The 25,129-nt window shown below is 39.6% G+C and overlaps 1 protein-coding gene across 7 annotated transcripts in view; it reads left to right on the top strand.

Moving 5' to 3' along the window:
• Positions 1 to 25,129, top strand: part of LOC125461445 (eyes absent homolog 1-like) — a 263,476-nt gene that overhangs the window by 70,685 nt on the left and 167,662 nt on the right. For 6 of the 7 annotated variants that reach the window (XM_048550238.2, XM_048550236.2, XM_048550241.1 and 3 more), the window contains one exon: positions 13,809 to 13,954. In XM_048550238.2, coding sequence (XP_048406195.1) covers positions 13,813 to 13,954 — 142 coding nt within the window. In that variant the 5' untranslated portion in view covers positions 13,809 to 13,812. The remainder of the gene's footprint in view (positions 1 to 13,808; positions 13,955 to 25,129) is intronic. The other variant, XM_059652749.1, reaches the window with a different exon arrangement.

Below are 25,129 nucleotides of genomic sequence, written 5' to 3'. Positions count from 1 at the left end.
CTTGCTCAGGAAGGAGGGGTATAATGACCTTTTATGAAAAAGAACATCTGACAGCCTGGAAGAGCTTCTGCAGTGGGAGCTGCTATTGCTGGTGGCCTGTCTGATTTAGTTCTAGACATTTGAGCCATTAAAAGTTCTTCGATATAATGGGCAATAAGTAAGACTAAAAAAAAATAAGTGAGTGAATAATGAAAGGTACAGTTTGAGAGGAAGCAGGACAAGGGTAATAAAGGATTCCTTTAAGAAATTGAGAAATGTTTTGGTACTGTAAAACAAAGAAAATTGTTAATGCTGGAGATCTGAAACAAACAAAAACGGGAAGTTTTGGAGAAACTCATCAGGTTTGGCACCATCTGTAGAAAGAAAACAAGTTTATCATTTTGAGTCCAGTAACCCCCCTTCAGAATTGTGAACTGTTTTTGATAAATTGGACTTGGACAGACTAAAAAAAAACGGTTGAAATATTGAATCGTGTAAAGAATATAGACCTTGGAGCTCATGGAGCAAATAAACTTTAACACAGACTTGATGGGCCAAATGACATGTTTTCAAGACATAAGATTATTTTGTTCAATTAAATACACCATCTTATGAATGTTCTTTTCTGTAATGTGGGCAATTAATAGGGTATCTATTTCCCTAACTACTATGGAAAAAATATTTTCTGTGGTAACTATTGAGTGAAGGCCATTAATAACAGTCGCTATGTGATATGGCCTTGGGGGTCTTGTGACACAATTGGCCTGCCCCTCCGAGCCAAGAAGGTCTGTGCTCAAGTCCCACATCTTCCAGACGTGTGACATTGCCTGTCTGAACAGTTTGATTAAAAGTATCAGTGGGACAGTGCTAGCTGTTTATTATTTATAGACTTTGATTGAAGCTAGTAATTATATCTAATGTATTAATCCCTTGACCCATATGAAAATTACTCTTTGATAACTTGTTTACAGTAAAACCAATCTGATTACAATTGAACAGAATAATGCTTCTCTGAAATGGTATTTCAGCAACATAAGGAAATAGGGAACGGTCTCCCTTCATAAGATTGCTGAACTGAAATCAACATGATATTTTTGTTTGGTAAAGTAGGATCAGATTTGGACTATTTTATTTTATAGTGTAATAACAAATTAATAATTGTAGTGTTTATCAATTTAATTTTTCATGGCAAACATGGCTCCACTTTTTCAGATAATTGTGAATCCAGGCATGTTCATATGTATGCTTTAATGAAAGGCGTCATAATTTGATTCCGCGACAGTTTGTTGTGGAAAATGAGCGAGTAGGGGTCAATTAAGACAATTGGCTAGAGTGGGATGCTGAATAACATCAACTCCTACATTCACTAATTTGGTTCTTAGGGTTTTTGTGGTGCAGTGGTAGTATTCCTACCACTGAACCAGGAGGCTGAAGCTCAAGTCTCTCCTGCCCCAGCGCTGCAAAATAACACCTCTGAAGAGGCTAATTAGAAAGTATCAGTCATTATGAATGCATTTAAAATTATCATAGAATCCCTCCAGTGTGGAAGGAGGCCATTCAGCCCATCATATCAGCACCAACCCTCCGAAGAGCATCACACATAGATGCACTTCCCTGTCCTATGCATATAACTGTGCATTTCCCATAGCTAATCCATCTAACCTGCACATCCCTAAACACTATAGGCAATTTAACGCAGCCAATTCACCTAACCTGCATATCTTTGGATTGTGGGAGAAAACCAGAGCATCCAGAGGACACCCACGGGGAGAATGCACAAACTCCACACAGATGGTCGCCTAAGGCTGAAATCGAGCCCAAGTCCCTGGCATTGTAAGGCAGCAGTGCTAATCACTAAGCTACTGTGCCACCCCCGGGAGGTTTTACATTTCAGCTCTACACTCCACTCATTTTAGAGAAACCGAGTACTAAGCTGGTTCTTGTGCCTACCTCCTCATGGTCAAAAATCACATGACACAAAGTTATAGTCCAACAGGTTTATTTTAAAACACAAGCTTTCAAAGCTCTGCGGTATATACCTTTCCCTCAGGTATAGTGTGGTAAAAGAGGTATAATGACATAGAATTTATAAGCCAAAAGGTAACAACCCTAAAAATGACTCACTGATTGCCTCCTGTTGAATCTCTCTGACTGAATAAAGATTCAACAGGAGGTGGTCAGCAAGCCATTTTTAGGGTTATTACCTGTCTGCTTACAAATTCAATGTCAGTCTTCCTCCTCTTCCACACTACACCTGAGGAAGGAGCAAAGCTTCAAAAGGTAGTGTTTTCAAATAAATCTGTTGGACTATAACTTGGTTTGTGTGATCTTTGACCTTGCCGCCTCAGTTCAACACCTGCAGCTCCACATCATGACAACCTGCTCATCATCACCCTTGAAGACTGGTATTTTGAATCAACCTAATCAGGTGTGTGACAACAGACTTCTGCAGCAGGTATGACTTGAAGCTGGGGCACCATAAAAATGCTATAAAATGCCTGAATACACACTTCTTCACCCACAGTAATAAACAGTAGTGCACCTTAACACTTAAAATTAGAGTCATAAAGAAACAGAAAGAACTCATTTGGCCTCATTGAGTTCCGGACATTCTAGCCCAGAGGTAGGGGCACCACAAAATTGTTTAGAATCAACCTGTTCTGGCATGTCATGGCACATCCCTGTAGTAGGTGGAGCTTGAATCTGAACCTTGCAACCCACAGGCAGGGGCAGCATCACTGCATCACAAATCTCTAAACACACCCTTTCTCGTTAAGAGCCAGTCACCTAGAGATAAACATGTAGTGATATAATGGCATAAACTATGATTAATCAAACCCGTGACATCAATAACGATGAAACAGGAACACACAGAGAGAGCTGGTAGTCTATGGTGTTGTTCACACCTGGCCAAGGCTTTGTGGCATGTTTAAATGCAGAGTAAACCTACAAATTTTTCCACCAGTACCCAACTTGGAAATGTGATGGTGAGGCTGATATCAATCACCAGTGGGTTTCCTAAAGGCTAGCAGATTGGTCAGAAAAGCAACAGACGTAATATAATACAGAGAAGTCTGAGTTGATGCAATTTGGATGTAAGAAGAGGCAATATGGATTTAATAGCACAGTTCTAAAGACTTTATAGGAACAATAGGAGCTATGGGATCACGTACTTTTTAAGAGACTGATACATGAAGAGACCAATTAGAGAAGCACATGGAATCTTGGTCTGTATTAGCAAAAGCAATGAATACTAAAGTAGGGAAATTATGCTGAACCTTTGTGAAGCCCTGGATAGGCTACATTGCATCCAGTTTTGGATATCACAGCTTAACTAGGTTGTGAAAGTCCTTGACACTGTGCAGAGGATATTTACCAGAAATCTTCCAAGAATGGATGGTTTTAGCCTCAAGATTAGGTTGGAGGATTTTTCTTGCCAAAACAAAAGGGATCGAAGAAACATTTGATAGAGATATACAAGATTAAAACACGTTCAAATAGGGTAGTCAAAGGAACATTGTTTCCATTAGCAAATGGTGCAAGAACTAGAATACACAGACTTAAGGGTTTTGCAAAAGATAGGAGAATGTGAAGAAGAATTTTTTTATACAGCAATTGTTAATCACTTGGATAACACCATCTGTGAGAGTGTCTAAAGGCAAAGAGAAACAATAATTTCAAGAGAAACTAGATAGGCACTTGAGGGAAATAGATGTGCATTTCTAGTGTATTAGAGAGGACAATGAGATTGATTGGATTATTCCATAAAGAACTGGCATAAACTCAATGGCCAAATGGCCTCTTCTGTTTAAACTGGTAAGGTGTGCTTGTGTTTACCACTGTTCAGTTTTCTATTCTAGCAAACTGGCTTAAACATCCTGTGGACAATGAAGCCTGATGGGTGTTGCTGAGTGGAATTTCACTTCAATAGACAGTTGCTTGTAAATTCCCCTTCCTTTGGTCAAATGTTAGTCAGGTCAGTGGGATTTGATTGGATAATGATTAACATTTCACTTATTATTAAAAATGCTGCTGTGACGTTTGCTAAGTTGTGGTGAAAACTCAAAGATAATGAAGTGCTTGTATGAGCAGTACTAGCCTGTGTGATAATCTAGGATGTGATATTTTAACAAGATATATGAAAACTGATGTTAAATATTTACTTTGATTGCTGAACTGCATGTGTTAAAATGGATACCCTATTGTAACTTGCCAGAATTGAAAGGGTAGCAAATTGAAAATTTTCCCTTCTGAGCTTACCAGCTGAGGTAGGTGAGCCTGATTATGGTTTGTTGCCCAAGCTAAGTCCTCCTGCTGCACCTAGCCCCATTGTTTTATGAACAGACTTCAGTGGTATCTTCAAAATCCAATGCTTCAGCAGTTCATCACTTGTACAAATGGGAGAAAATGCATGGGGCACACTTCACCTATTTATGCTTTAAAATTGTAATTGGAGATCCCATTTTGATACTGAATGTCTTTATGAATTTCATTAATTACGTTGTGCAAGGAAAGGGCTGCGGCCAGTCATTATGTCCGAGTGCAAAGTTGAAGAGCACAAGTGGTTATACAGTAGAACAGTGATTCGGATTTTCAAAAGGACTGATATTTGTAGGAGGGAATAACAACAGAGTTAAGAGTCCCACAAACCCTCATTGTACTTGAATAGACTTGAATCCTGATCTATCTTTGCTAGAACATTAAAGAATCATTCTCTGGGTGGGGTATGTTACAGTTCAGCGGTTGGACACTATATGTTTAACTAGATTCTCCTCAATTCCTGGCACAAAATGCTTCAAGTAGGAGATTGCTAGGTAAGAAAAAAGGAAGGAAAATCAATGGGGAAGGTTATGACTGAATAGTTGACCCCGACATTTCCTTGCAGCTGTTTACAGAGTCAGATTGGAAATGACCTGGCTATATCCTTTATCTCAAATGTAAAGGTGCATTGTTTCCTGATTTTAACAAGATTAGATCTGCAGAGAATTTGCAATTCAGAGGGATTAAGAGAGCAAAGTTCTGAAAACCATGACTATAGTGTTATCAAGAGCTGGAACTGGGGAAGAAGTGTACTAAGATGTTATTAATAGTAATACAATACAATGACATTAATGCCATAAATCATTCCAGGCACACATTACCCAAAATCAGTTACACACAAACAAATTTATAACAAATGGGCTCATGTGCCAAAACTTGTTAGGACACATTGCTGAGAATTTAACAAGATTACTGTTTGTGTAAAATTCTTGCATATCTATAAAGTACACATGAAGGATGTTCATGATTTTCTGAATCCATTTATAACAGTGTTAAGTCTAAAATGCAAGAAGTTATGATATAAAAATATTCTTTTCTCGTAACACACATCACCTAATGGAGAATGAAATTAGTTGTGTGGCCAATGCATTTAATTTGGAAAGTACCACCTGTTATTCAAGATGAGAAAAAGTTCATAGCTCCTATTAATCTCTTGGCTGTGTGCAAAGTAAGCAGAACAATGAATAGAAAGGTGAGCTCTGCTAAGTGTGGCTCAGAGATATCCATATGCTGGTCGCAGCAGTGGGAACCTTTTGAAGTCACACACAGCTGTCATCTCTTGTGTTCTGCTCTCTGACTCGAGTCTGGAACACTCTTGCAAAAGCTGAGTTCAACTATTTCATCATATGTCATTGCCTCGGGCTCCAAGAATGCAAATCAGACCCCACAAATGTCTGAGTCACATGGCAAGATCATATTGTTACATTTGAAACCAGTTGTCACTTTTATCCTTAGCTTCTGTGGGTGTGGGTAACTTTCTGCGACCAATCAATGCCACAATGTAACTGTATAGTTTAGAGCAACAGCACAAAGGGAATTACATAATCTCCTGCTTTTTTCTATGTTCTAATGTCCACCAGTAAATACCAGAGTAATCTAAACAAATGAGTTTTCAGTATATAAAGACAATTTTCTGAATGAAGACTGATGCAAATTTCCAGAATATTGGAATAAAAAAGCAATGACCGAATGACGTAGGGTCAGGGTCCCAGATAAAAAAAGACTTTCAACTTTTGTTAAAATCTTATACTTCTAAACTTTTTAAAATAATCTTAGAACAAGAGCAGCTGTGCTCTGATTGTGGTTCTGAAAGTGACACATCTATTTGCTCGAGGCGTTAGCAAATCAATTGACAGATTGAGAAAAATGTTCTGAGGCAGTCACTTCATCAATGCATATTATCCAAGCCAAAGGTCCTATATCCTCAGAATGCAACAGCCGCTTGTTCTTTATTCCCTGAATAGGACCATTGTCAAGCCCTTTGGTCTCTAAAAGCTTATTCATTGTATTGCTTTAATCAAACATAATCTGACCAAACTCAAGTCATGCTTTTCCTCATAATTCTTTGTTACGATTCATGATTATCTCAACATGTCTGTTATGTTTACAGATCACTGATGCTTTCCCGAAACTGACCAAGTCTTATGAGACCTAAAACTTTCATTAGTGGCATGAGCTGTGTTCACCTATTCTGCCCTAACCACAGTGTACTGTCACTGATTGCATACAATGCCCTACAGAGCTCTCCTGAGGTTACTAAATAATCGAAACTACCCAGAGATAGACCAGTGGTTCAATTTTAAATGCCTCACTGGATGCATTGGGATATGTAATAAAAGGCTGGTAGCTATGCCTTCATTTCCCCATATACAATTGACCTCACCTCCTGATACGAAATCAGCAGCTCACTGATTCCACGTTAATACATAATTAAGGATCACTTGAGTTTAATTGACCCCAATATTACAATGCCTATGCCAAAAAATGGATGGCATGGGTTAGGCATACATGAAGGGCAGTCTTTTACTTAAATGTTCAAAACAGTAGGATGTAAAGGGGTCCATAGCTTCAGTAAAACAGTCAAATGGAAAGGAGAACACATCTTCAGGGTGGTGCTCCTGGCAGTGTGGGTTCACACTTCTCCTTTCCAGAAGATAATACCACCTTCCCTTCAATCTGCTTATATCAAAAACCCAACTTCCCCTCCCCATCCCACTCACCCTACATCCCTGAGCTACCAGACAATCCCTTCCCAAAGTTCCCTGACTGATCACATGTTGGGATCTGTCAGAACTCTGTTATAGATCAGCCTGCAGTCCAGGCAAAGCTGCTACTCAGCTTTGGCACTGTCACATCTTATAATCCAGGCGAGAGTGGGAGATTTGGGGGTGGGCTTCCCCCCTTCATTCATCCCAGACCTCCCCCTGCAACAGTCTGTGCGGCACCATAGTGGGGAGCGGACAACATCCTCTGGGCCTGCAGTTAGTCAACCCCTTCCTCCCCACATGACCATTTTCTGCCCTAGTCTGTTTGTTTTGGTCACGACCAGTGGGTCAAATTAATTTACATTTTGAAAACAGAAACAACGCATATAGTATGGAATCAGCACAATACTTAGTCCGCAAGGAGTTCATATATCCTGTTTTAGAAACAATTTCTAAATAATTCTTACTTTCTTACAAGTGAGAGGGCTTTTGAATGAAACTCACTTAATGATCACGCCGTAGCAATTGCAGGAGAAATGTTATGAGTGAATGTTATGGCTATTTTACTGTAGCGGCTATGTCACTGGGCGAGTAATCCAGAGACCTTAGACTAATGATGTGGAGGCATGAGTTCAAATGTCTATCAGAAAATGTTAAATAAACATGTAATTTGTTTTAAAATGTAATCAGTAATGATATGGTTTTGAGTACTGTTTCTAACGTATCATCCAGGGTGACATCAAATTATGATGTTTTCTTAACAGAAGGCAATTTGCTGTCCTGGCCTGTTCTGGCCTGGTCTGGTCTGGTCAGGTCTGAATGTGACTCTAGCTGATAGTAATGTGGTTGACTCTTTACCGTCCTCCATAATGTCCAGGCAAGCCATTTTCTTGACATAAACAGAATGAGGGCGAGTTGAATTTCTGTGAGGTTGTTTCCTGAAGATAAGCAGACATTCGGAAAATATCCTGCAAAATTTCAACTTCTGAGAGTTTAACTGACCAAACACCTTGCAAGATCAAATCATGATATCTGGACCTTTGTCGCTTCCCTGATACATTTGCCTTAATAGATTAACAATGCAATCATTGACTCTGCTATACAATTCATATATGTTAAATTACAATAACCTGCTATATCCACAAATATTTTAACAGACCTCAATTCTGAAGAGAGTTCGGAAAGACAGAAGGAAAACTCATGAAGATCAATTGCTTCTTCATTGTTCACTGATCCCTTGGTCCAGCAACATCTCAATGTTAAAATGGTCATTCTTGTGTTCAAATACTTTCATGTTCTCACCACTGTTTAAAGCATGTCTCTGCTACAATCCTACAAGAACTCTGCATTTCTACAATTCCAGTCTCTTTTGTATACCCAATTTCTTTCAGTCCACCATCAACTGTCATGTGTTCAGTTGCCAATGCATATAGTTTCTTCAGGAATTCGCTCTCTGAATGTGTCTCTCTCTCTCTCTCTCTCTCTCTCTCTCTCTCTCTCTCTCACTCGGTCCTCCTTTCAGGTGCTCCTTAAAACTTACCTCTGTTCTTAAGGTTTTGGTCAACTGTCCTGTTATTTCTTTATGTGGCACTTTGTCAAATCCCAAGTGATAACAGCTATTCTTAAGCATTTGGACAGTATTGCTGCATTAAAAGCTACGACAAATGCAAGATACTGTTGCATAGCCTATTCTTTTGTGATAGCAGTTGTTTACATGGGTCACCCTTGCTCCAGAAACATGTGGTCCTTGGAGAGGCACAGCTGGCTGAAGCCAATTTTTTTATATCAGTTTTGGCCTAATTAGCTAACAGGACGTTGAATAAAATGTGAAAGTTTCTGAATGTAATCAGACTCCTGTCATTTATTTTTATTTCTCCCGGCTTTATGTGCTGTAGAAACTTGACTCAGCGTGCTTATAATACCTCTGTCTCATCAGTACTTAAACCATTCATAAACACTTTAATTAATTAGGGTTTTGCATCCATATATTTAATTCAGTTTAAACATGGACTTACATGGTCTGTCTTGTGCGATAGGGGTATTTATTTCAACTCTTCCGACTCAAGGCAATTCATTCTGAGATGTGGTCCTTTTACAGTTTGATTCATCATTAATGAATAACAAACATTATCGATTTATTGTGAAGTGACATTTTGACTTATACACTGGTTTTAGTAGAGCCCCATAGAGGGCCACCCATTTTGGTGAAACATGATTTTGGTGATCTACTGCCCACTCCTACAGAGATTCAGAGGCTGCCCCATGTAGTGGTGGAGAAAGGGGATGATCTCATCGGTGTGTGCAGAATAGCTATCTATTCTACCAACACCCGAGAGAGTAGTAGACTGTACCAGCAAAGCCTGAGAGAAAGGTCTCCTGACTGGCACTAGCTGGCCAGCCTAAATTTTTGTTTGAAGTTTGCGTGATATTATCTCCCCATTCACATTTTCTTCAGAATTGCAATGGGCTCTCAAACTATGCTGGCAAGGTGATTAGCCTGCTTTTCATTTTCAGGCACCACTTCACCTGCCTTGTGAAAGTTGCAGCAAACACATCATTGATAGACTGCCCAGCAGATTAACCCCAATCTCATTTTTGGCCTCTTGATATCCTTCCTAAGAGATAATCAGCCACAGTAGTAACGAATGAACTGTATATAAAGAAAATAACTTGCTTTTATACCGTTCAAATTTCTCAAAAAATTATAAAACACTTTACAGAAACTAATTACTTTTGGAATATATTCATCGGTTTGCATACAACAAGGTCCCAGAAACACAGAGCCATTTCCCCTGTTTCTGGTGAATTGGTTTGGGACTGATTTTTAACCTAGTGGGAGACAGGAACTCATTGCATCCAAAAAGACAGTCCACCTTTATCAAAATTAGACTCTTCAGTATTGCACTGGAATGCCAGCCTTGAACATGTGCTCAGTTTCTGGACTAGGCCATGAGGTCATAACCTCCTCAAATTGAGGCAAGAGTGCTTCCATTGAGCAAATCATAGCCACATGTTAAGTTTAAAGATTTCTTTGTAATAACAGATTGAAAGCACAGTAGCCTGAAATTTTTATGAGCAGTGTCACCATTTTACGGAACTAAAATGAGTGCAGCCCAACAAGTGGCATGACTGTGCTCAATCTGTGCTGGATGTGCAACAGTTACCCCATTACAACAGAGAGTACAGCATAGGAACAAGCCCTTCAGCCCTCCAAATCTATGCTGACCATCATGGCCTAACTAAGCAAAAAGACAAATCTTCTGCCCTATGCAGTTGGTATCCTTGTATTCCATCTCTATTCATGTACCCATCAAAATGCCTCTTAAATGTCACCAATGAGCTTGCTTCTACCACCTCCTCTGGCAAGGTGTTCCAGGTTCCTACCACTCTCTGCATGAAAAGCTTCCCTTGCATGTCTCCCTTAAACTTTTCCTCTCTCCTTGAACCTATGGCCCCTTGCAATTGAAATTTCAACCTTGGGAAAAAGCCTCTCACTATCCACCCTATCTATGCCTCTCATAATCTTTGTAGGCCTCTACCAGGTTTCCTTTCAGCTTCCCTCTTTCCAGTGAAAACAATCCTAGTCTTTTTAACCTTTCCTTATAGCCAATACACTTGTGACTGAAAACATCCTGGTGAACCTTCTCTGCACTCTCTCCCCAGCTTCCATGTCCTTCTGGTAATGTGGTGACCAAAACTGCACACAATAGTCCAAATGTGGCCTAACAAGAGTTTTATATAGCTGCAATGGTTTGCCAACTCTTGTACTCCATGTCCCAGCTAATGAAGGGAATCATGCCGTAAGCCGCCTTAATCACCTTGGCCACCTCTGCCACTTTTAGGGAATTGTGGACCTACATTCCCAAATGTCTCTGTATGTTCATGTTCACAAGGGATCTGCCATTTACAGTATAATTCACACCTAAATTTGATCTCCCAAAATGCATCACCTCGTACTTGTCAGTTGATTAGGACTGCTCAGCAAGTGGCCGAATTGCATGCCTGAATGAAACTGATGTCGGTTCTCTTGTGCAGGCTAATCATTGGTCTAAACACATGTAACCAGACCTCTTTGCAAACTGATGAGGAATAATGATGGCTTGCACTGTGCAAGCTACAGTTTCTTCAGATGCTGCCCAGCGACTCATCAATGCACTACTGGAGGCTCTTTCCGAGAGCCAGATTTAAAAAGATCATGCCTTGGATTTCCTGCTTTGTTGTGTTGGATATTCATTGCTTAATTTGATGAAACCATTGTAAAAGATAATAGGTAAATTTAAGTGTAAAATATATTGAGTACAAGGCTGAGTTTCTGAGATTTCTTGTGCTAGTTTAAAAGGCATTATGTGACAAAAATAAAACTGACCATGCCACTGCTCAAGTTAATCACGATTGGAGATTTTCATTAATTTTGTTTATTTAGGCTAAAGGCACTAATAGGCATGTTTCAAAAGCTACAGAATTTACATCAGCAATAAGACTAGCATTTAAAGACATGTATGTTTATTTAAAATAATGGATTAGGTGCTCTGATCAAAAATGCTTGTTTTACGATAAATTAGTTTTCAGCTGCAAGAATAAAACTACACTAATCAAGCCCATTATGGAATATTTTCAAAACAGTTTACTTTTTAATACATTACAAACCCATTTGCATCTGTTCATGACAGAATTTGTGTTTGATAATAAGCAAACGCTTTTCATCAGTTACTCAATAAAAGACAACGCTGCTCAACATTAGCGCAAGTTTGGCTGCAATCTGTGCCCCAATCCACACATGTGCCCAAAATGGAAATTCCACCTAATTTCCCTCATGTAATTATGGGGCCAAGAAAAAAATAAACACTCTCCCTACCCTCCTATTGTGTTGCTGCAAACAATTACTCCCCCTACCCTTTTAATTCCTGCATCCCTACTCCGCCCCCACTCAGATTTTCCTGAGACCCTGGCTAACATTTGATAGAGGTCGGGTGGCATCTGTGGAGCAAAACAAAGTTAGTGTTGCAGGTCAAGATAGCTTTTTATCTGATGAATACGCACCAACTTGGAACATTTAACTCTGCTTTTCTCCATGGATGTACTGCCCGACTGGCTGCATTTTTCCAGCATGGTTTATTTTTTAATTTCAAATTCCCAGATTCTGCAGTATTTTGCTTTTCTATTCAAAACATGGGAATTGCATTACATTGGTCCTAAAACTTCCATTTACTAATTTGTACCTTTGACCCCATCATAGAGGATGAAGGCTAACTTTTTCCCTACAACTTACCTTCTTGTGAAAGTGCTTCTTTTCCTGCATGAATAGTCCAGGGTTTTCCAATCGTTCCTCATGATGCAGGCCACTGATATTGGTGATCAGTCTTGTGACCCTTGCCAACTCTGTCTCCTGCGCTTGAACATTGTGCATTACAATTGGTCCCAGCAAAATGTGCAGTCTGAGCAAAGAACTGCACAGTGTGATCAAGACTTCTTCTGACCTGGAGGCGCTCTTTTCCTCCACAACTATGTAAAATGGAGCTTTATTGCACACCTGCAGGGTTCAAAGCACTCTACTGGATTGATTTTAGTTTTGAATTGAGAAAAATGTCCACCAGTGGAGATTACTGATGAGAGGAGGCCATTATATTGATTATATCATTACATCTCTGTTCCATAACCTGGTTCAATGTTCCATGTTCAATGTTAGCTGATTTCTAAGTTCATGACAGAATTTATTGTCATAAGTGTCACTCAACAAACCAGCATTCGCTTTAACAGGTTTCCAAGCACAATAATTAGTTATTCCAGTACTGTGTCCAATAGCTACAAATCAACTTAGAAACTAATCTTTTAAGCATTCATTTTGTTTTCTTAACTATTGTTCTTCTGGAGGTGAGATGGTTTGGTGACTGAAAATGGAGCCTTCTGTGGTGGAGTAGAATGTTATTCAGCGCTCAGTAATAGTCAAAGAGGTTCGATTGTTGATAATAATTACATTTTGATGATGTTCTTTTTAATGGAGCGGTTATACAGCTTTTGCCAATGAAAAGTTGCCATAAAATTACTCTAAACAAACAGCCATGCAAGATGTTTTGTGAATATCCCTTCAGAACAGATCAATGAATACTTTTGTGAACTGAGTATTTCTTTTCCTATTTGTTGGCAGTAAACTTGCAACAAAAATGAAACTGAAACAACGTGTATTTGTTTAAATGTGGAATTAATAATCTCTAATGCTCCTAAGGGAGCTGCAGCACTAATGTCTATGGCCAGCCACACAATGATTGAAGGTTACTAAGCTCAGAATTCAATACACCTCTCCAGTCAGTCCTCATAACTCAGATTTCCGTCATTCAAGATTTCTACTCCAGTCCCCAGCAAAAATCACTCTGTGCCAAGTTAAAACTTGCCATTTTGATATTTGTAGAAGCACGCTGTGAACATTTTATTACAGATTCTAGGTAGGGATTCAGGAATTTCAGACGACTCAATGAGCAAGACCTAAAAGTTTCAACAATAATTAAAATGAATTACTATCTCATGGATGCACCAAAATTAACTGCTCAACGTTAACAATATTCACTTATATTGCTGTGTTTCTAAAATTTTAGATTTTTAAACATATGGACAGATCATAAAATCATTTATGCATTTTAATTTTCCAAGATATTTTGAGACATTCTTAGAGTTTTCATGATAACTTTCTGTTGGTATTGGTGAAACAATTTATTTGGAATTTTCATGGGAAACTAATTTTCATTGAAATAGTTGCATTTGCTGATGAATGACAATCTTGTACTGATTGTGTGTGTCCTTTTCTGCCAGGTGCATGGAAATGTTAGATTTGGTGATCCCACACAATCTGACTGGAAGCATCGAGTGTCCCAACAATTCAGATTTCCACCACGCTCATATTAATAACATCTCAGTCTCATCAAATGGCAAGGAAGGTAGGAGAACAAATCTGGCAGGTTTGTTTGTGGCTGTTATCCAAATCTATACAAATATCTGGAAGATGTCACACTGAGAAAATGACAAAAAGGTGACAAAATGAGTAGTCAGAATTCTTTGAATGTTGCACAAACAATTACACAGGTCATCATTAAAACATGAGAAGGAAGATTTTTGCAAGAAAATATTCAGAGTTCATTGTAGTTCAGATGAGCAATGACTTATTGACTCATAGAATAAAAGATCTTTTTGTCCTTTGGAAATAACCCATAGCACACTTTGAGTGATTGTTTGACTGAAACTGTGGGTGTGCAACAGTTTCTATTTATATTATACTCATCATGTCAGCTTCAGTTCTCAGAACAGTGATTGCTCGAAAGTGGTCACTAGACAGTTAGCTAAGCCTTGATAATAGGACTCAAAATCTACTCTTCCTCATGATCAGACATTGCACAACCCCTGATGATTGTATCCCTTCATTGATACAAATTGAGTTTGCAATATTGGGAGTCATACATAAAATTCCACCACCTCAGTTCTTTGACACCTCACTTTGCCCAACTTCCAGTGGTATACTACCCCTTCCTGAAAATGTCAGTCAGTGATAGCTCCAACAATTGGAGGTCAACAATTGAGATGGGAAGTCAGCTATGGCAAGGGAGAGGCTCTTTGATAATTTAGTATAATCGTGTAGCTGGAGAGAATTTGTAATCTGATAAAATTAGCATTTGGTTGCGAGAGGAACATAAGCATTAGGAGACATTTTACTCGTCATGTCAGACTTCCCAATGCCTAAAACAGGAGCACCGACGTGCATTTAAAACTAGACTGAAAAACAAGTCTTATGGGGCAATGGTAATGGCCCGATCTTTAGGTTAGAATGTCTGAGTTGAAGTCCCACCTTTCTCAGTCATGTGTCATAACAAGTCAATTAAAATATTTATCTCAAAGCATCATTCGTGATGACAAGCAAGTTCTCAAAACTCGCTGACAAGCAAGTTACATTGTTAAATGTAGGTAAGATTGTTATAAATGCTCTGAAACCAGTGTGTATAGCACAAATCTGCCTATAACTTGACATCTTAGAAAAGTCACATCCTCCATTCATAACGAAATACCATGAAGAAGAGTGCATTCAAGGCTTTGAACTTGAGGCTTTGTTTAATTTCATGTAAAAGGATCCACTCACTTCCATTCTGCCTGAGCCTTTTTACTCACTGTTGAATTCAGAGATACTTCCCCAATCAACATGATCAGAGACATTATTATACATCTCTAGACCAGGTGGGACTTGATCCTAGGCCTCCTGACCCAGAGGTAAGAACATACCATTGCACCTGTTGAATTGGGAAGGTGTTGATTTCCCTCACGAATGCTTCAGTCAAGCTGCAGTCAAAGCAGTAAGTGACAATTACTCAATAGGCCATCAATTTAATTGCAATATTTTAAGGTTCAAGGTCAATTTTGCTTATAATCAATTCTCCAAATTTTCTTTATTTATTTCAGTGCAGCGAAGCTTTCTATATTCACTGCAAGCAACCCCACAAACATCCATTTTTGTAAACATTAGGTTACTTTATCCATGTCATTGCAGACATATTAATGTCTTTATGTTTATACATTTTATGATTAAAGTTCCTCTAAAAGTGCTCAGAAAAGCCCACTTGTGTAACCTGTCTCATGTCCAAATCAGTTTGTGAGAAAAGATTTGTGGCTAACCTCAGCACAAGTGAAATATTCTCCTTTATGAATCAGTATTTCAGTTAAAATCTAAATTCCTGCACTATGAGATGCAAAGTGTTGCAACTTGCAACCCGATGTATTCACCTGGAATAATCGTCTATTCAGAGAACTCAATGACTCACAGTGAGAATGTGTCTTTCCTGAAACATTAGCTGTAATAGGGACTAGTCCAGAATCCTCAATGCATGTCACACCACCACTAACACAAACATCTGATCGCAACATCATTTACACAAGTGTAGGCTTAGCTTGCCAATCTTAAATACATAACTTGGCACTCAAAATCTTTTGGACATAAATAGCCCTGGTGTCAGTTTATTTTAACCTTTTTACCTCAGAGACAAAATATGCTTATTGAAGGTCTGGATTCATATTAAACTCCATTCATAAATGGCAGCAAAACAGTGGGGATCAGTGGAATACCAGAATACTAAATTTATTCAATAAGTAAGAGACTTACTTTTTCGTGTGTGCCAAACCCAGGATGAAGTTTTTGCTGATGTGTGGAATGAAGTATTCTTCCTTCCTGTGTATACTGCAATTATAACAAGTATCTGGATAAATATTTCACTTCTTTTCACTTTAATTTTTGTTTTGTTTTAAAGACAATTTTTTAAAAAAATCACAAAGCACCATAAGTCATGTCATTATTTTATGAGTTGTATTTTGATTACCTCAAGTACTAACTGTTCCCTGATTTCCAACACTCCCTGTTAGAATTAAGTGTTACTTCCTTAGTCAACTTTGGCTTTAAATTCTACTGTTTTCCATGAGTGTTATGCATTTGTAGCCAGAGTTTTTAAGGCAGAGACTTTTCTAGCCATTGGCAAAAGTACAGATATGGCTACAGCATAGATTGGCTGCTTTTCTGACATCCTTACTAACAAATAGAATCACAGAGAGGTACAGAACAAAACCAAACCTTTCAACCCAACTCATCCATGCTGACCAGATATCCTAAATAAACCTAGCCCCATTTGTCAGCATTTGGCCCATATCCCTCTAAACCTTCCTATTCAAATATCCATCCAGATGTCTTTTAAATGTTGTAATTGTACCAGCCTCCACCGCTTCCTCTGGCAGTTCATTCCATATATGCACTACCCTCTGTGTGACAAAGTTACCCTTTGGGTCCCTTTTAAATCTTTCCCTGCTCACCTTAAATGTATGCTGATTAGTTTTGGACTTCACCACCCTGGGAAGAAGACCTTGTCTATTTACCCTATCTATGTCACTCATGATTTTATAAACCTTTATTAGGTCATCCCTCAGCCTGCAATGCTCCAGGGAAAATAGGCCCAGTCTGTTCAGCTTCTCACTATAGCTCAAACTCTCTAACCCTGGCAACATCCTGGGAAATCTTATCTGAACCCTTTCAAGTTTCACAACATCCTTCCTGTAGTGTGGAGGACAGAATTGCACACCGCATTTCAGAAGTTGGCTAACCAATGTCCTGTACAGCTGCAGCTTGACCTCTCAACTCCTATACTGAATGTGCTGACCAATAAAGACAAACATACCACTTGCCAACTTCACTATTTGATCTACCTTTGACTCCTCTTGCAAGGAACTATGAACGGACACTGCAAGGTCTCTTTATCCAGCAACACTCCCCAGGACTGTAGCATTAAGTGTATATGTTCTGCCTGGATTTGCCTTTCCAAGATGCATCATCTCATGTTTATCTAATTTAACTCCATCTGCCACTCCTCGGCCCATTGGCTGATCTGATCAAGATCCTGTTACACTCTGAGATAGCCTTCTTCTCTGCCCTCTACACCTCCTATTTTGGAGTCGTCCGCAAACTTACTAACCATACCTCCTATGTTCGAATCCAAATCATTTATTTAAATGATGAAAAGCAATGGGCCCAGCCCTGATCCTTGTGGCATGCCACTGGTCACAGGCCTCCAGTCTGAAAAGCAACCTCGCAACACCACCTTCTGTCTTCTACATTTGAGCCAGTTCTGTATCCAAATCATTAGTTCTCCCTGTATTGAATGCAATCTAACCTTGCTAACCAGTCCACCATGAGGAACCTCGTCGAATGCCTTACTGAAGTCCATATAGTTCACGCCCACCCATTTGCCCTCATCAAGCCTCTTCGTTACTTCTTCAAAAAACTCAATCACAATTTCCCACGCACAAAGCCATGTTGACTATCCTTAATCAGTCCTTGCGTTTCCAAATACATGTAAATCCAATCCCTCAGGATACCCTCCAACAACTTGCCAACCACCGATGTCAGGCTCACCTGTCTATAGTTCCCTGCCTTTTCCTCACCACCATTCTTAAATAGTGGCACCGCATTAGCCACCCTCCAGTCTTTGGCATCTTACCTGTGGTCACCAATGATACTAATATCTCAGCAAGCGGCCCAGAAATCACTTGCCCAGCTTCCTACGGAGTTCTTGGTCCCAGGGAATTATCCACCATTATGCATTTTAAACCATCGAGCACCTCCTCTTCTGTAATGTGGACATTTTTCAAGCTGTCACTATTTACTTCCGTAAATTCTATATCTTCCATATGCTTCACCAGAGTAAACACTAGTGCAAAATACTATTTAGTATCTCCCCCATCTCCTGGATGATTGATGTAGGCTCACATTGGCAGCCTTCCTGATCTTAAAGAGGCTCTGTTCTCTCATTAGTTACTCTTTTGTCCCTAATTAATTTGTAGAATCCCAAATGAAAATGGTCACTTCAATATTTTGAAAGGAAAGGGAAGATAACTTTGGAGGTGGCATTACACATGAAATAGTGCAAATGCAAAGAAGGGTCTGTTGAATACAGAAGCTAAATGGGCTGGAGGGTGAGGACAAGTGAGAGGAGAAGTGTGAAAATAGAATGAACACAAGGGAGGACCATGCCATTGTGATAGAGGTTAGTTGAGGGAAAAGGAAGGCACACCAGGACAAGTATTGCAGGACACCACAGTCTACTCCTCAATCACCCTTAATACCTGTCCCCTCCCCTTCTTATTACGAGCACGGGAGATGCAGTGCTTGCCTTTATACCTCTTCCCATCTCACCATCCAGGGTCCCAAGTGCTTCTTTCAGGTTAAAAGGCAATTTACTTGTGCTTCTTTCAATTTGCTATACCGTGTTTGTTGCTTGCAATGCTGTCTCCTTTTCAATGGGAAGACCAAACAGATCAGGTGACCATTTTACAGCATATATCAGTTGAGTTTACAAGTTTAGGCCCAATCTTCCAATTGTTATCATTTAAATTCTGCAGCCCACTCTTACTCAACATGTTGGCCTCCAACACAATTTAAATTATGCTAAATGTGAGTCAAGGAACAACCCATCATCTTTACATTAGATGCTTTACTCCATTGTGGTCTTAACATTTTACCAGCCATTTGGGGGTAGATTGGATAGCAGGAAGACTGTCAAAATGGGGCAGAATGACATCAGGTGCCATGTCCTAAATACTCCCAACTTCATGCCAACACAGACAGCCATGCTGGTCTTTAAGGGGACCTACTCTCTCCCTAGTCACCCTTTTACTCCTAACATAGCTTAAAAAAAACTCCTGCGATCAACTTTAACCTTGTCCACCAGATCCATCTCATATTCTCTTTTTGCTCTTCTGATTTCCCTCTCAAGTGTGCTCCTACACTTTTTATAGACATCTACGTATTTAATTAAGCCCGACAACTTAAATCTAATGTATGCCTCCTTCTTTTCCCCGACCAGAGCCTCAATATCCCCTTGTCAGCCTGGGATCCCTAAATCTGCCAGCTTTTCTCTTCACTCTAACATGGACATACTGTACATGGATTCTTGATATCACACTTTTAAAAGCCTCCCGTTTGCCAGGTGTTACTTTTCTTTTAAACAGACTCATTCAACCAACCTCTGCTAAATCTTGCCTAATGGCCCCAAAATTGGCCCTGCTCCAGTTTAGCATCTTAACCTATGGAACTGCTCTATCTTTTTTCATAATTATATTGAAACTAAGACAGTCACGGTCATTGGATCCAAAGTGCTCGCCAACTGAACTTCAGTCACTTGCCTGACGTTGTTTCCTAAGAGATCCAAGGTTCCATCCTCCTAGGTAGGGCCCTCTACGCATTGATTTAGGACACTTCCTTGGACACATTTAACAAATTAATTCTTGTCTGGGCCTTTTACAATCTGGGTAGCCCACTCAATCCAGGGGAAATTAAAATCTTCAGCTAATATCTGCAATCTCTCTATAACATGCCAGGTATGTAACTTCATGAATGGAAATTCTTGAATTCATCACTTAAGTCCTGCGAAATGAGTAGAGGGAGTTAGGTAAGAAGTTAAAAAGCTGCACTCAAGGGTGGTGATCTCTGGGTAGTGCCAATGAGATAGAAAGGTAGGCCAGATGAATGCGTGGCTGAGGAGGTGGTGTAGGAGGCAGGGTTTTCAGTTCTTGGATCATTGGGATGTCTTCTGGGGTAGGGGTGACCTATAAAAGAGGGCTGGGTTGCACTTGAGCCGGATTGGATCCAACATCCTCATGAGGAAATTTGCTAGTGTAACCCAGGAGGATTTAAACTAGTTTGGCAGGGCATGGGACTCTGAATAAGAGAGGTGCCTTTGAGAAGTCAGGGCAAAATACATTAGCCATCAAGAACAAGTTTAATATTCAGGGTATCCAGGAGCACAGTAAAGGGAGGGAAAGGTCTTCTGAATGTTTAAAATGCATTTATTTCAATGCATGAGGCTTGACTGCTAAGGCAGATGAGTTCAGAGCAAGGATTGGCTCTGGGGACTGGGCTATTCTAGCCTTAATGGAAACACAGCTGAGAGAAGGACTGGCAGCTCAATGTTCAGGATACAGAGGCTACAGGTGTGACAGAAGTACAAGTAAGCAAGGAGGGGGAATTGCCCTTTTGGTAAGGGAGGACATAGCATCAGTGCTTAGAGAGGATATTCTTAAGAGAGGTCATAAAATGAGGCCATATGTTTAGAAATCAGGAACAAGAAGTGAATGGTCACTCTGCTGGGACTGTATTATAGACCCCCAAACAGCCATCAGATACTAGAGGAGCAGATGTATCGAGTTCCATTCTTCTCTATCCGTTGACGACTGCTGAAGTTTGCATTTCAGGGGCTACTACTATTTGGGGTTACATTGGCTGTACACTATGCCCAGTGCCTGCAGAACCTGTTAATTTTTTAGCAGGATCTCACTCAGCAATAGTAGTGCTAATTATTCAGAGTCTACTCAACAACACTCATTCTAAAAGTCTTTCTTTTTGATAGAACTCAAACCTGACAAGAGGTACTGAAATGTTTAGCTGGTCATTAGAGATGCGCCCTTTTTAGGTGTCATCTGTGGCTCAGTAGGTAGCACTCTCATCTTTAAATCTTGAAGTTGTGAGTCTAAGGCCCATTCATGACTGCGACATGTAATCAAAATTGATGTTCCTGTCCAACATTGCACTTTGGAGGTGCTGTTTTTCCAGTCGAGCCTTGAAATCAAAGCTCTGTCTGTCATCTTAGGTAGATGTGAAAGATTCCTTGTACCATTCAAACAACACCGAGGAGTGCTGCCTTATGTCTTGGCCAAAATTTATCCCACAATCAACATGGTTAACAGAGATGATCAGGTTATTATCATATTGCCATTTATGGGAACCAGCTGTGTCTAAATTGGAGGCTGTGTACCCTACATTACAGCACTGTCTACAGTTAATTGGTGATAAGACGGTATTAGTCATCTTGGGGTCATATAAAGTGCTGTATAAATGGAGTTCTTTTTTTAAACTTTCTTTATTTCAGCCTATTGATAATTAATTATAAGCTTCAGATTATGTGGATTCTTGGTTCGTTCCACAATAGCATTTTATCTCTGTGCTGACATGGTGCTATAAGTACATTATCTCTGTTATTTCATGAAGGAAAGGGAAGTAGAAGAATGTAAAAATCCATTCAAGGTATTACTGGCAGCAAAGCTTGTTGAACAAGTTCTTACAGGTACAATCCATGTCTTTGTTACAAGAGGTTAATCAGAGGCTGTTGGCACTTGGCAAAAATACTTCACTGTTGTGTAATGAATTTAATCAACCAAAAATGTGTCGTTAAAATCTGAATGTTGATTGCACAGTCAAACGCTTCAGTGATGTTTGGATAAACCGATTTGAACCATCCTGGTCTCAGGTCATGCAGCATATAGATTCAAGCCATGCAACTAAACCCAAATTATATTTTGCTTTCATTTGAGTGATCCAACTGGATCTCCGGTTGAGCAGAGAACATAAATTCTGAGGGCCTAATCACGCATTTTGCACAAAGAAATTTCACTCTGCAGCCAGGCTACAATTACTGTGTAAATGCACCTCAACCTCAAAAGAAAAGAGAAGAATTTTACATTCGTGTACCACCTCTCAGAGCTTAAAGCATTGCCAACAACGGTACAGGAGTTTAAACGTGCAGTTACGTTGCCTAGGCATTCAAGGCTGTGAGCCTGGTGTTCGAAAATGGGGTTGGAATAGGTGCGTGCTTATTTTTGCTGGTACAGACCGAATGGGCTAAATGTCCTTTTTCTGTGCTGTTTATCTCTATGACTCTATAACACTTTGAAGTGATTTTAAAGTTATGTGCAACACACAGCATCCAATTTGCACAAAGTAATTCTCCACAAACAGTAATGTGACAATGACCTAACTCAGATAACTTCAATGATGCTGTACAGTAGTTGGCTAGTCTAATCAGAGCGAGCAGGCCGTGTAAATTTGAACCCCGGCCTGCTAATACAAACTCGAAATCTATTCATCTCATTGTTCCGTTTCTGCCTTGAAAATGTGGTGGATAATATGTTGCATTCAAGCCAGGCCTCTTGGCTCAGAGGTGGGGAAACTTCCACTGCACCACAAGAGCTCCAGTTAAATGATGTTGTTTGAGGGATAGTATTAGTTAGAATATCAAGGAGAATTCCCCTGCTGTTCTTCAACCCAACATTAGTGGCTTGTTATGTTTCCGTGAAAAAGTGGTGGATTAAAGTCTCAATGTATCTCAAACACTACAGCTCTCCCTCATCTGCACTGGAGACTCAACAGAGATTTTATACTAAAATCGGTAATCTGGGACTTTTTGACTGAATATCTCTTAAGCAGAAACTGGAATGCTATCAGCTAAGCTTTATGCAAAAACTTAAGACTCCACACCGTGTTATCTCTGACTCCAGTTCTTACAATCTCTGAGCCACTTAAGATTGCCAACTCTGCCCGAATGTCTGGAGATTTCATTACCTTTTATCTCGAATTGCTATGGACCCTCTCCCCTACCTGATTGGTTAGTTAACAATAATAGTGTAACATGATTGCATGATTACAACTGTTGAACCATATAGACCAGGATAGTCACACTTATGATCCCTGATCTGTGCTGTTAGGTTGACCCCAAATGGGGTAGTGTAAATCAAGGTGTTATGAGTTGACCTCAGAATTTCCAGATTAGGAGAGAGAACATCAGCAAGTTAACTTGTTGAAGTGACATTTGTATGATTTGAACTCAGGAGAGAGATGGGGTCAGCTATGATACTGTAAGCAATAAGGTTTGTTGAAAATGAAGATCAATATTCACATGTACTTTGTTGTTGCTTACTTGGACAAGGTAGCAGAAGCCATCAGATCCATGAACCCAAACAGCGTGCTAATATTTTCAGGACAACAGAGGCGACTAGAGGAGGTGATGGGAAGGAAATAAAATGATGCTCTGATCTGACTGAGATAGAATTTGCTTGCTTGACTGTTCCAATTCCTCTATCCCCCAAAACTGGTTTCATGTCCAACCTTTATCTGTGAAACTCACTTAATAACATTATATTCAAATCCAATTTCAGAGAATCGCTTTTTATTTCCTAACTAGAGCTCACATATAAGTGGCTCTCAGAAAATACATGCCCCTCACTACTTCAACACACATACAGTTGTCCTGCTGTTGTTGTGTGAAAAAAACACAAAATAAATTTACCTTTGGCTTGTGCATGATTTATGTATCCCAGTGTGCTAAATGCACGTTTCTTTTGATCTTTTTGGCAAATTTGATCATGCATCCACCCACAAACAAGGACCTTTTGAAAAAAACCATTTCAGGTGAGGGTTAGTGAACTCCTGTGAAAATGAAAAAGGGGAAAGAAAGGAATCTCTGCAATCGCACTTTGCTGTAACAAAGTGCTGTCATATACATTGTGTCTTTACTGAGTCTGCATAACTAAATGCATAAAGCTGACCATTTATCCCAGTATTTTTTTGCCATTTAAAAGTAGGAGGACATAGTAATAAAGTTCTGAAGAAATATATGAGAACCCAAGTTTCATGAAAAGGGTTTCAGAATACAAAAGCAAATGGACAATGTTGAAACTATTCAGTCATTCCCAGGTATGAGAGCTGATCTTAATAGATGCAGAGTCCACAGGTCATGAATATAAATTCCATCCTTGTTAATTGCGAAATAGGATCACTATCAAAGAGTGAGATTAGGAGATTATGTATTTTTACATGGGGCATTCCATAAATGAACAATGTTAACAGTCACAGCGATGAATATGGAATCCAGGAGAGCCAAGTGGTTAAATAGGTTAATCATTTCTTTCAATTCATTTTTGATTTGTTATCTTCATTAACATGCCCATCTCTAGATACCTTTGTGACGGTGCTGAGTTGCCTTCTTGAGTGACTGCAATTCAACCCAGTGACTGTGTAGGAACAGTGATATAATTCCATGCCAGGAAATGGAGAACTTGGAGAAGAACTTGCCATTGGTTATTTTCAATCTTCCTCTTCTATGCGGTAGAAGTCATGTGTTTAGAAGGAGCTTTGATGGCAATTTCATGACTGGCAGTAGCGTATCTCTGCGTCACTGCTGACACTGTGCTCTATTCAGAGAGTCACATAGTTGTAATGGGTTAAATTGCCTCCTTTTAGGTTATAAAATGCTTCAGTTCCTCTTTTATTTTCTATGTTTAAATAACAATCATGGATTTGAAATTAGGCCAGTTTGTTATTCCATATGTGTGGGGAAGGGTATATCTGAGCAGCCTGACTGAGTTTCTTGAGGAGGTGACAAGAATGATTGATGAGGGAAAGACAGTGCATGTTGTCTACATGGAGTTTAGTAAGTTGTTTGAAAAAGCACTTCATGGCAGGCTGGTACAGAAGGTTGAGTTACATGGGATCCAAGTGCCCTGGCTAAATGAATACAAAACTGGCTTGGTCATAGAAGACAAAGAGTTGCTGTGAGAGGATCCTTTTTGGAATGGAGATTAGGAACTAGTGATGTTCTGCTGGGATCAGTGCTGGGACCTTTGTTGTTTGTGACAAAATAAATGACCTGGAGGAAAATATCGGTGCTCTGATTAGTAAGCTTGCGAATGACACCAAAACTGGTGGAGTTGCAGATAGTGAGGAGGATTGTCAAAGGATACTGAAGGATAAAGATAGGTTGCAGATTTGGGCAGACAAAGGG

The sequence above is a fragment of the Stegostoma tigrinum genome, chromosome 19, assembly GCF_030684315.1.
Source record: "Stegostoma tigrinum isolate sSteTig4 chromosome 19, sSteTig4.hap1, whole genome shotgun sequence".
Classification (NCBI taxonomy): domain Eukaryota; kingdom Metazoa; phylum Chordata; class Chondrichthyes; order Orectolobiformes; family Stegostomatidae; genus Stegostoma; species Stegostoma tigrinum.
This window is presented reverse-complemented; position numbering and strand designations above follow the sequence as displayed.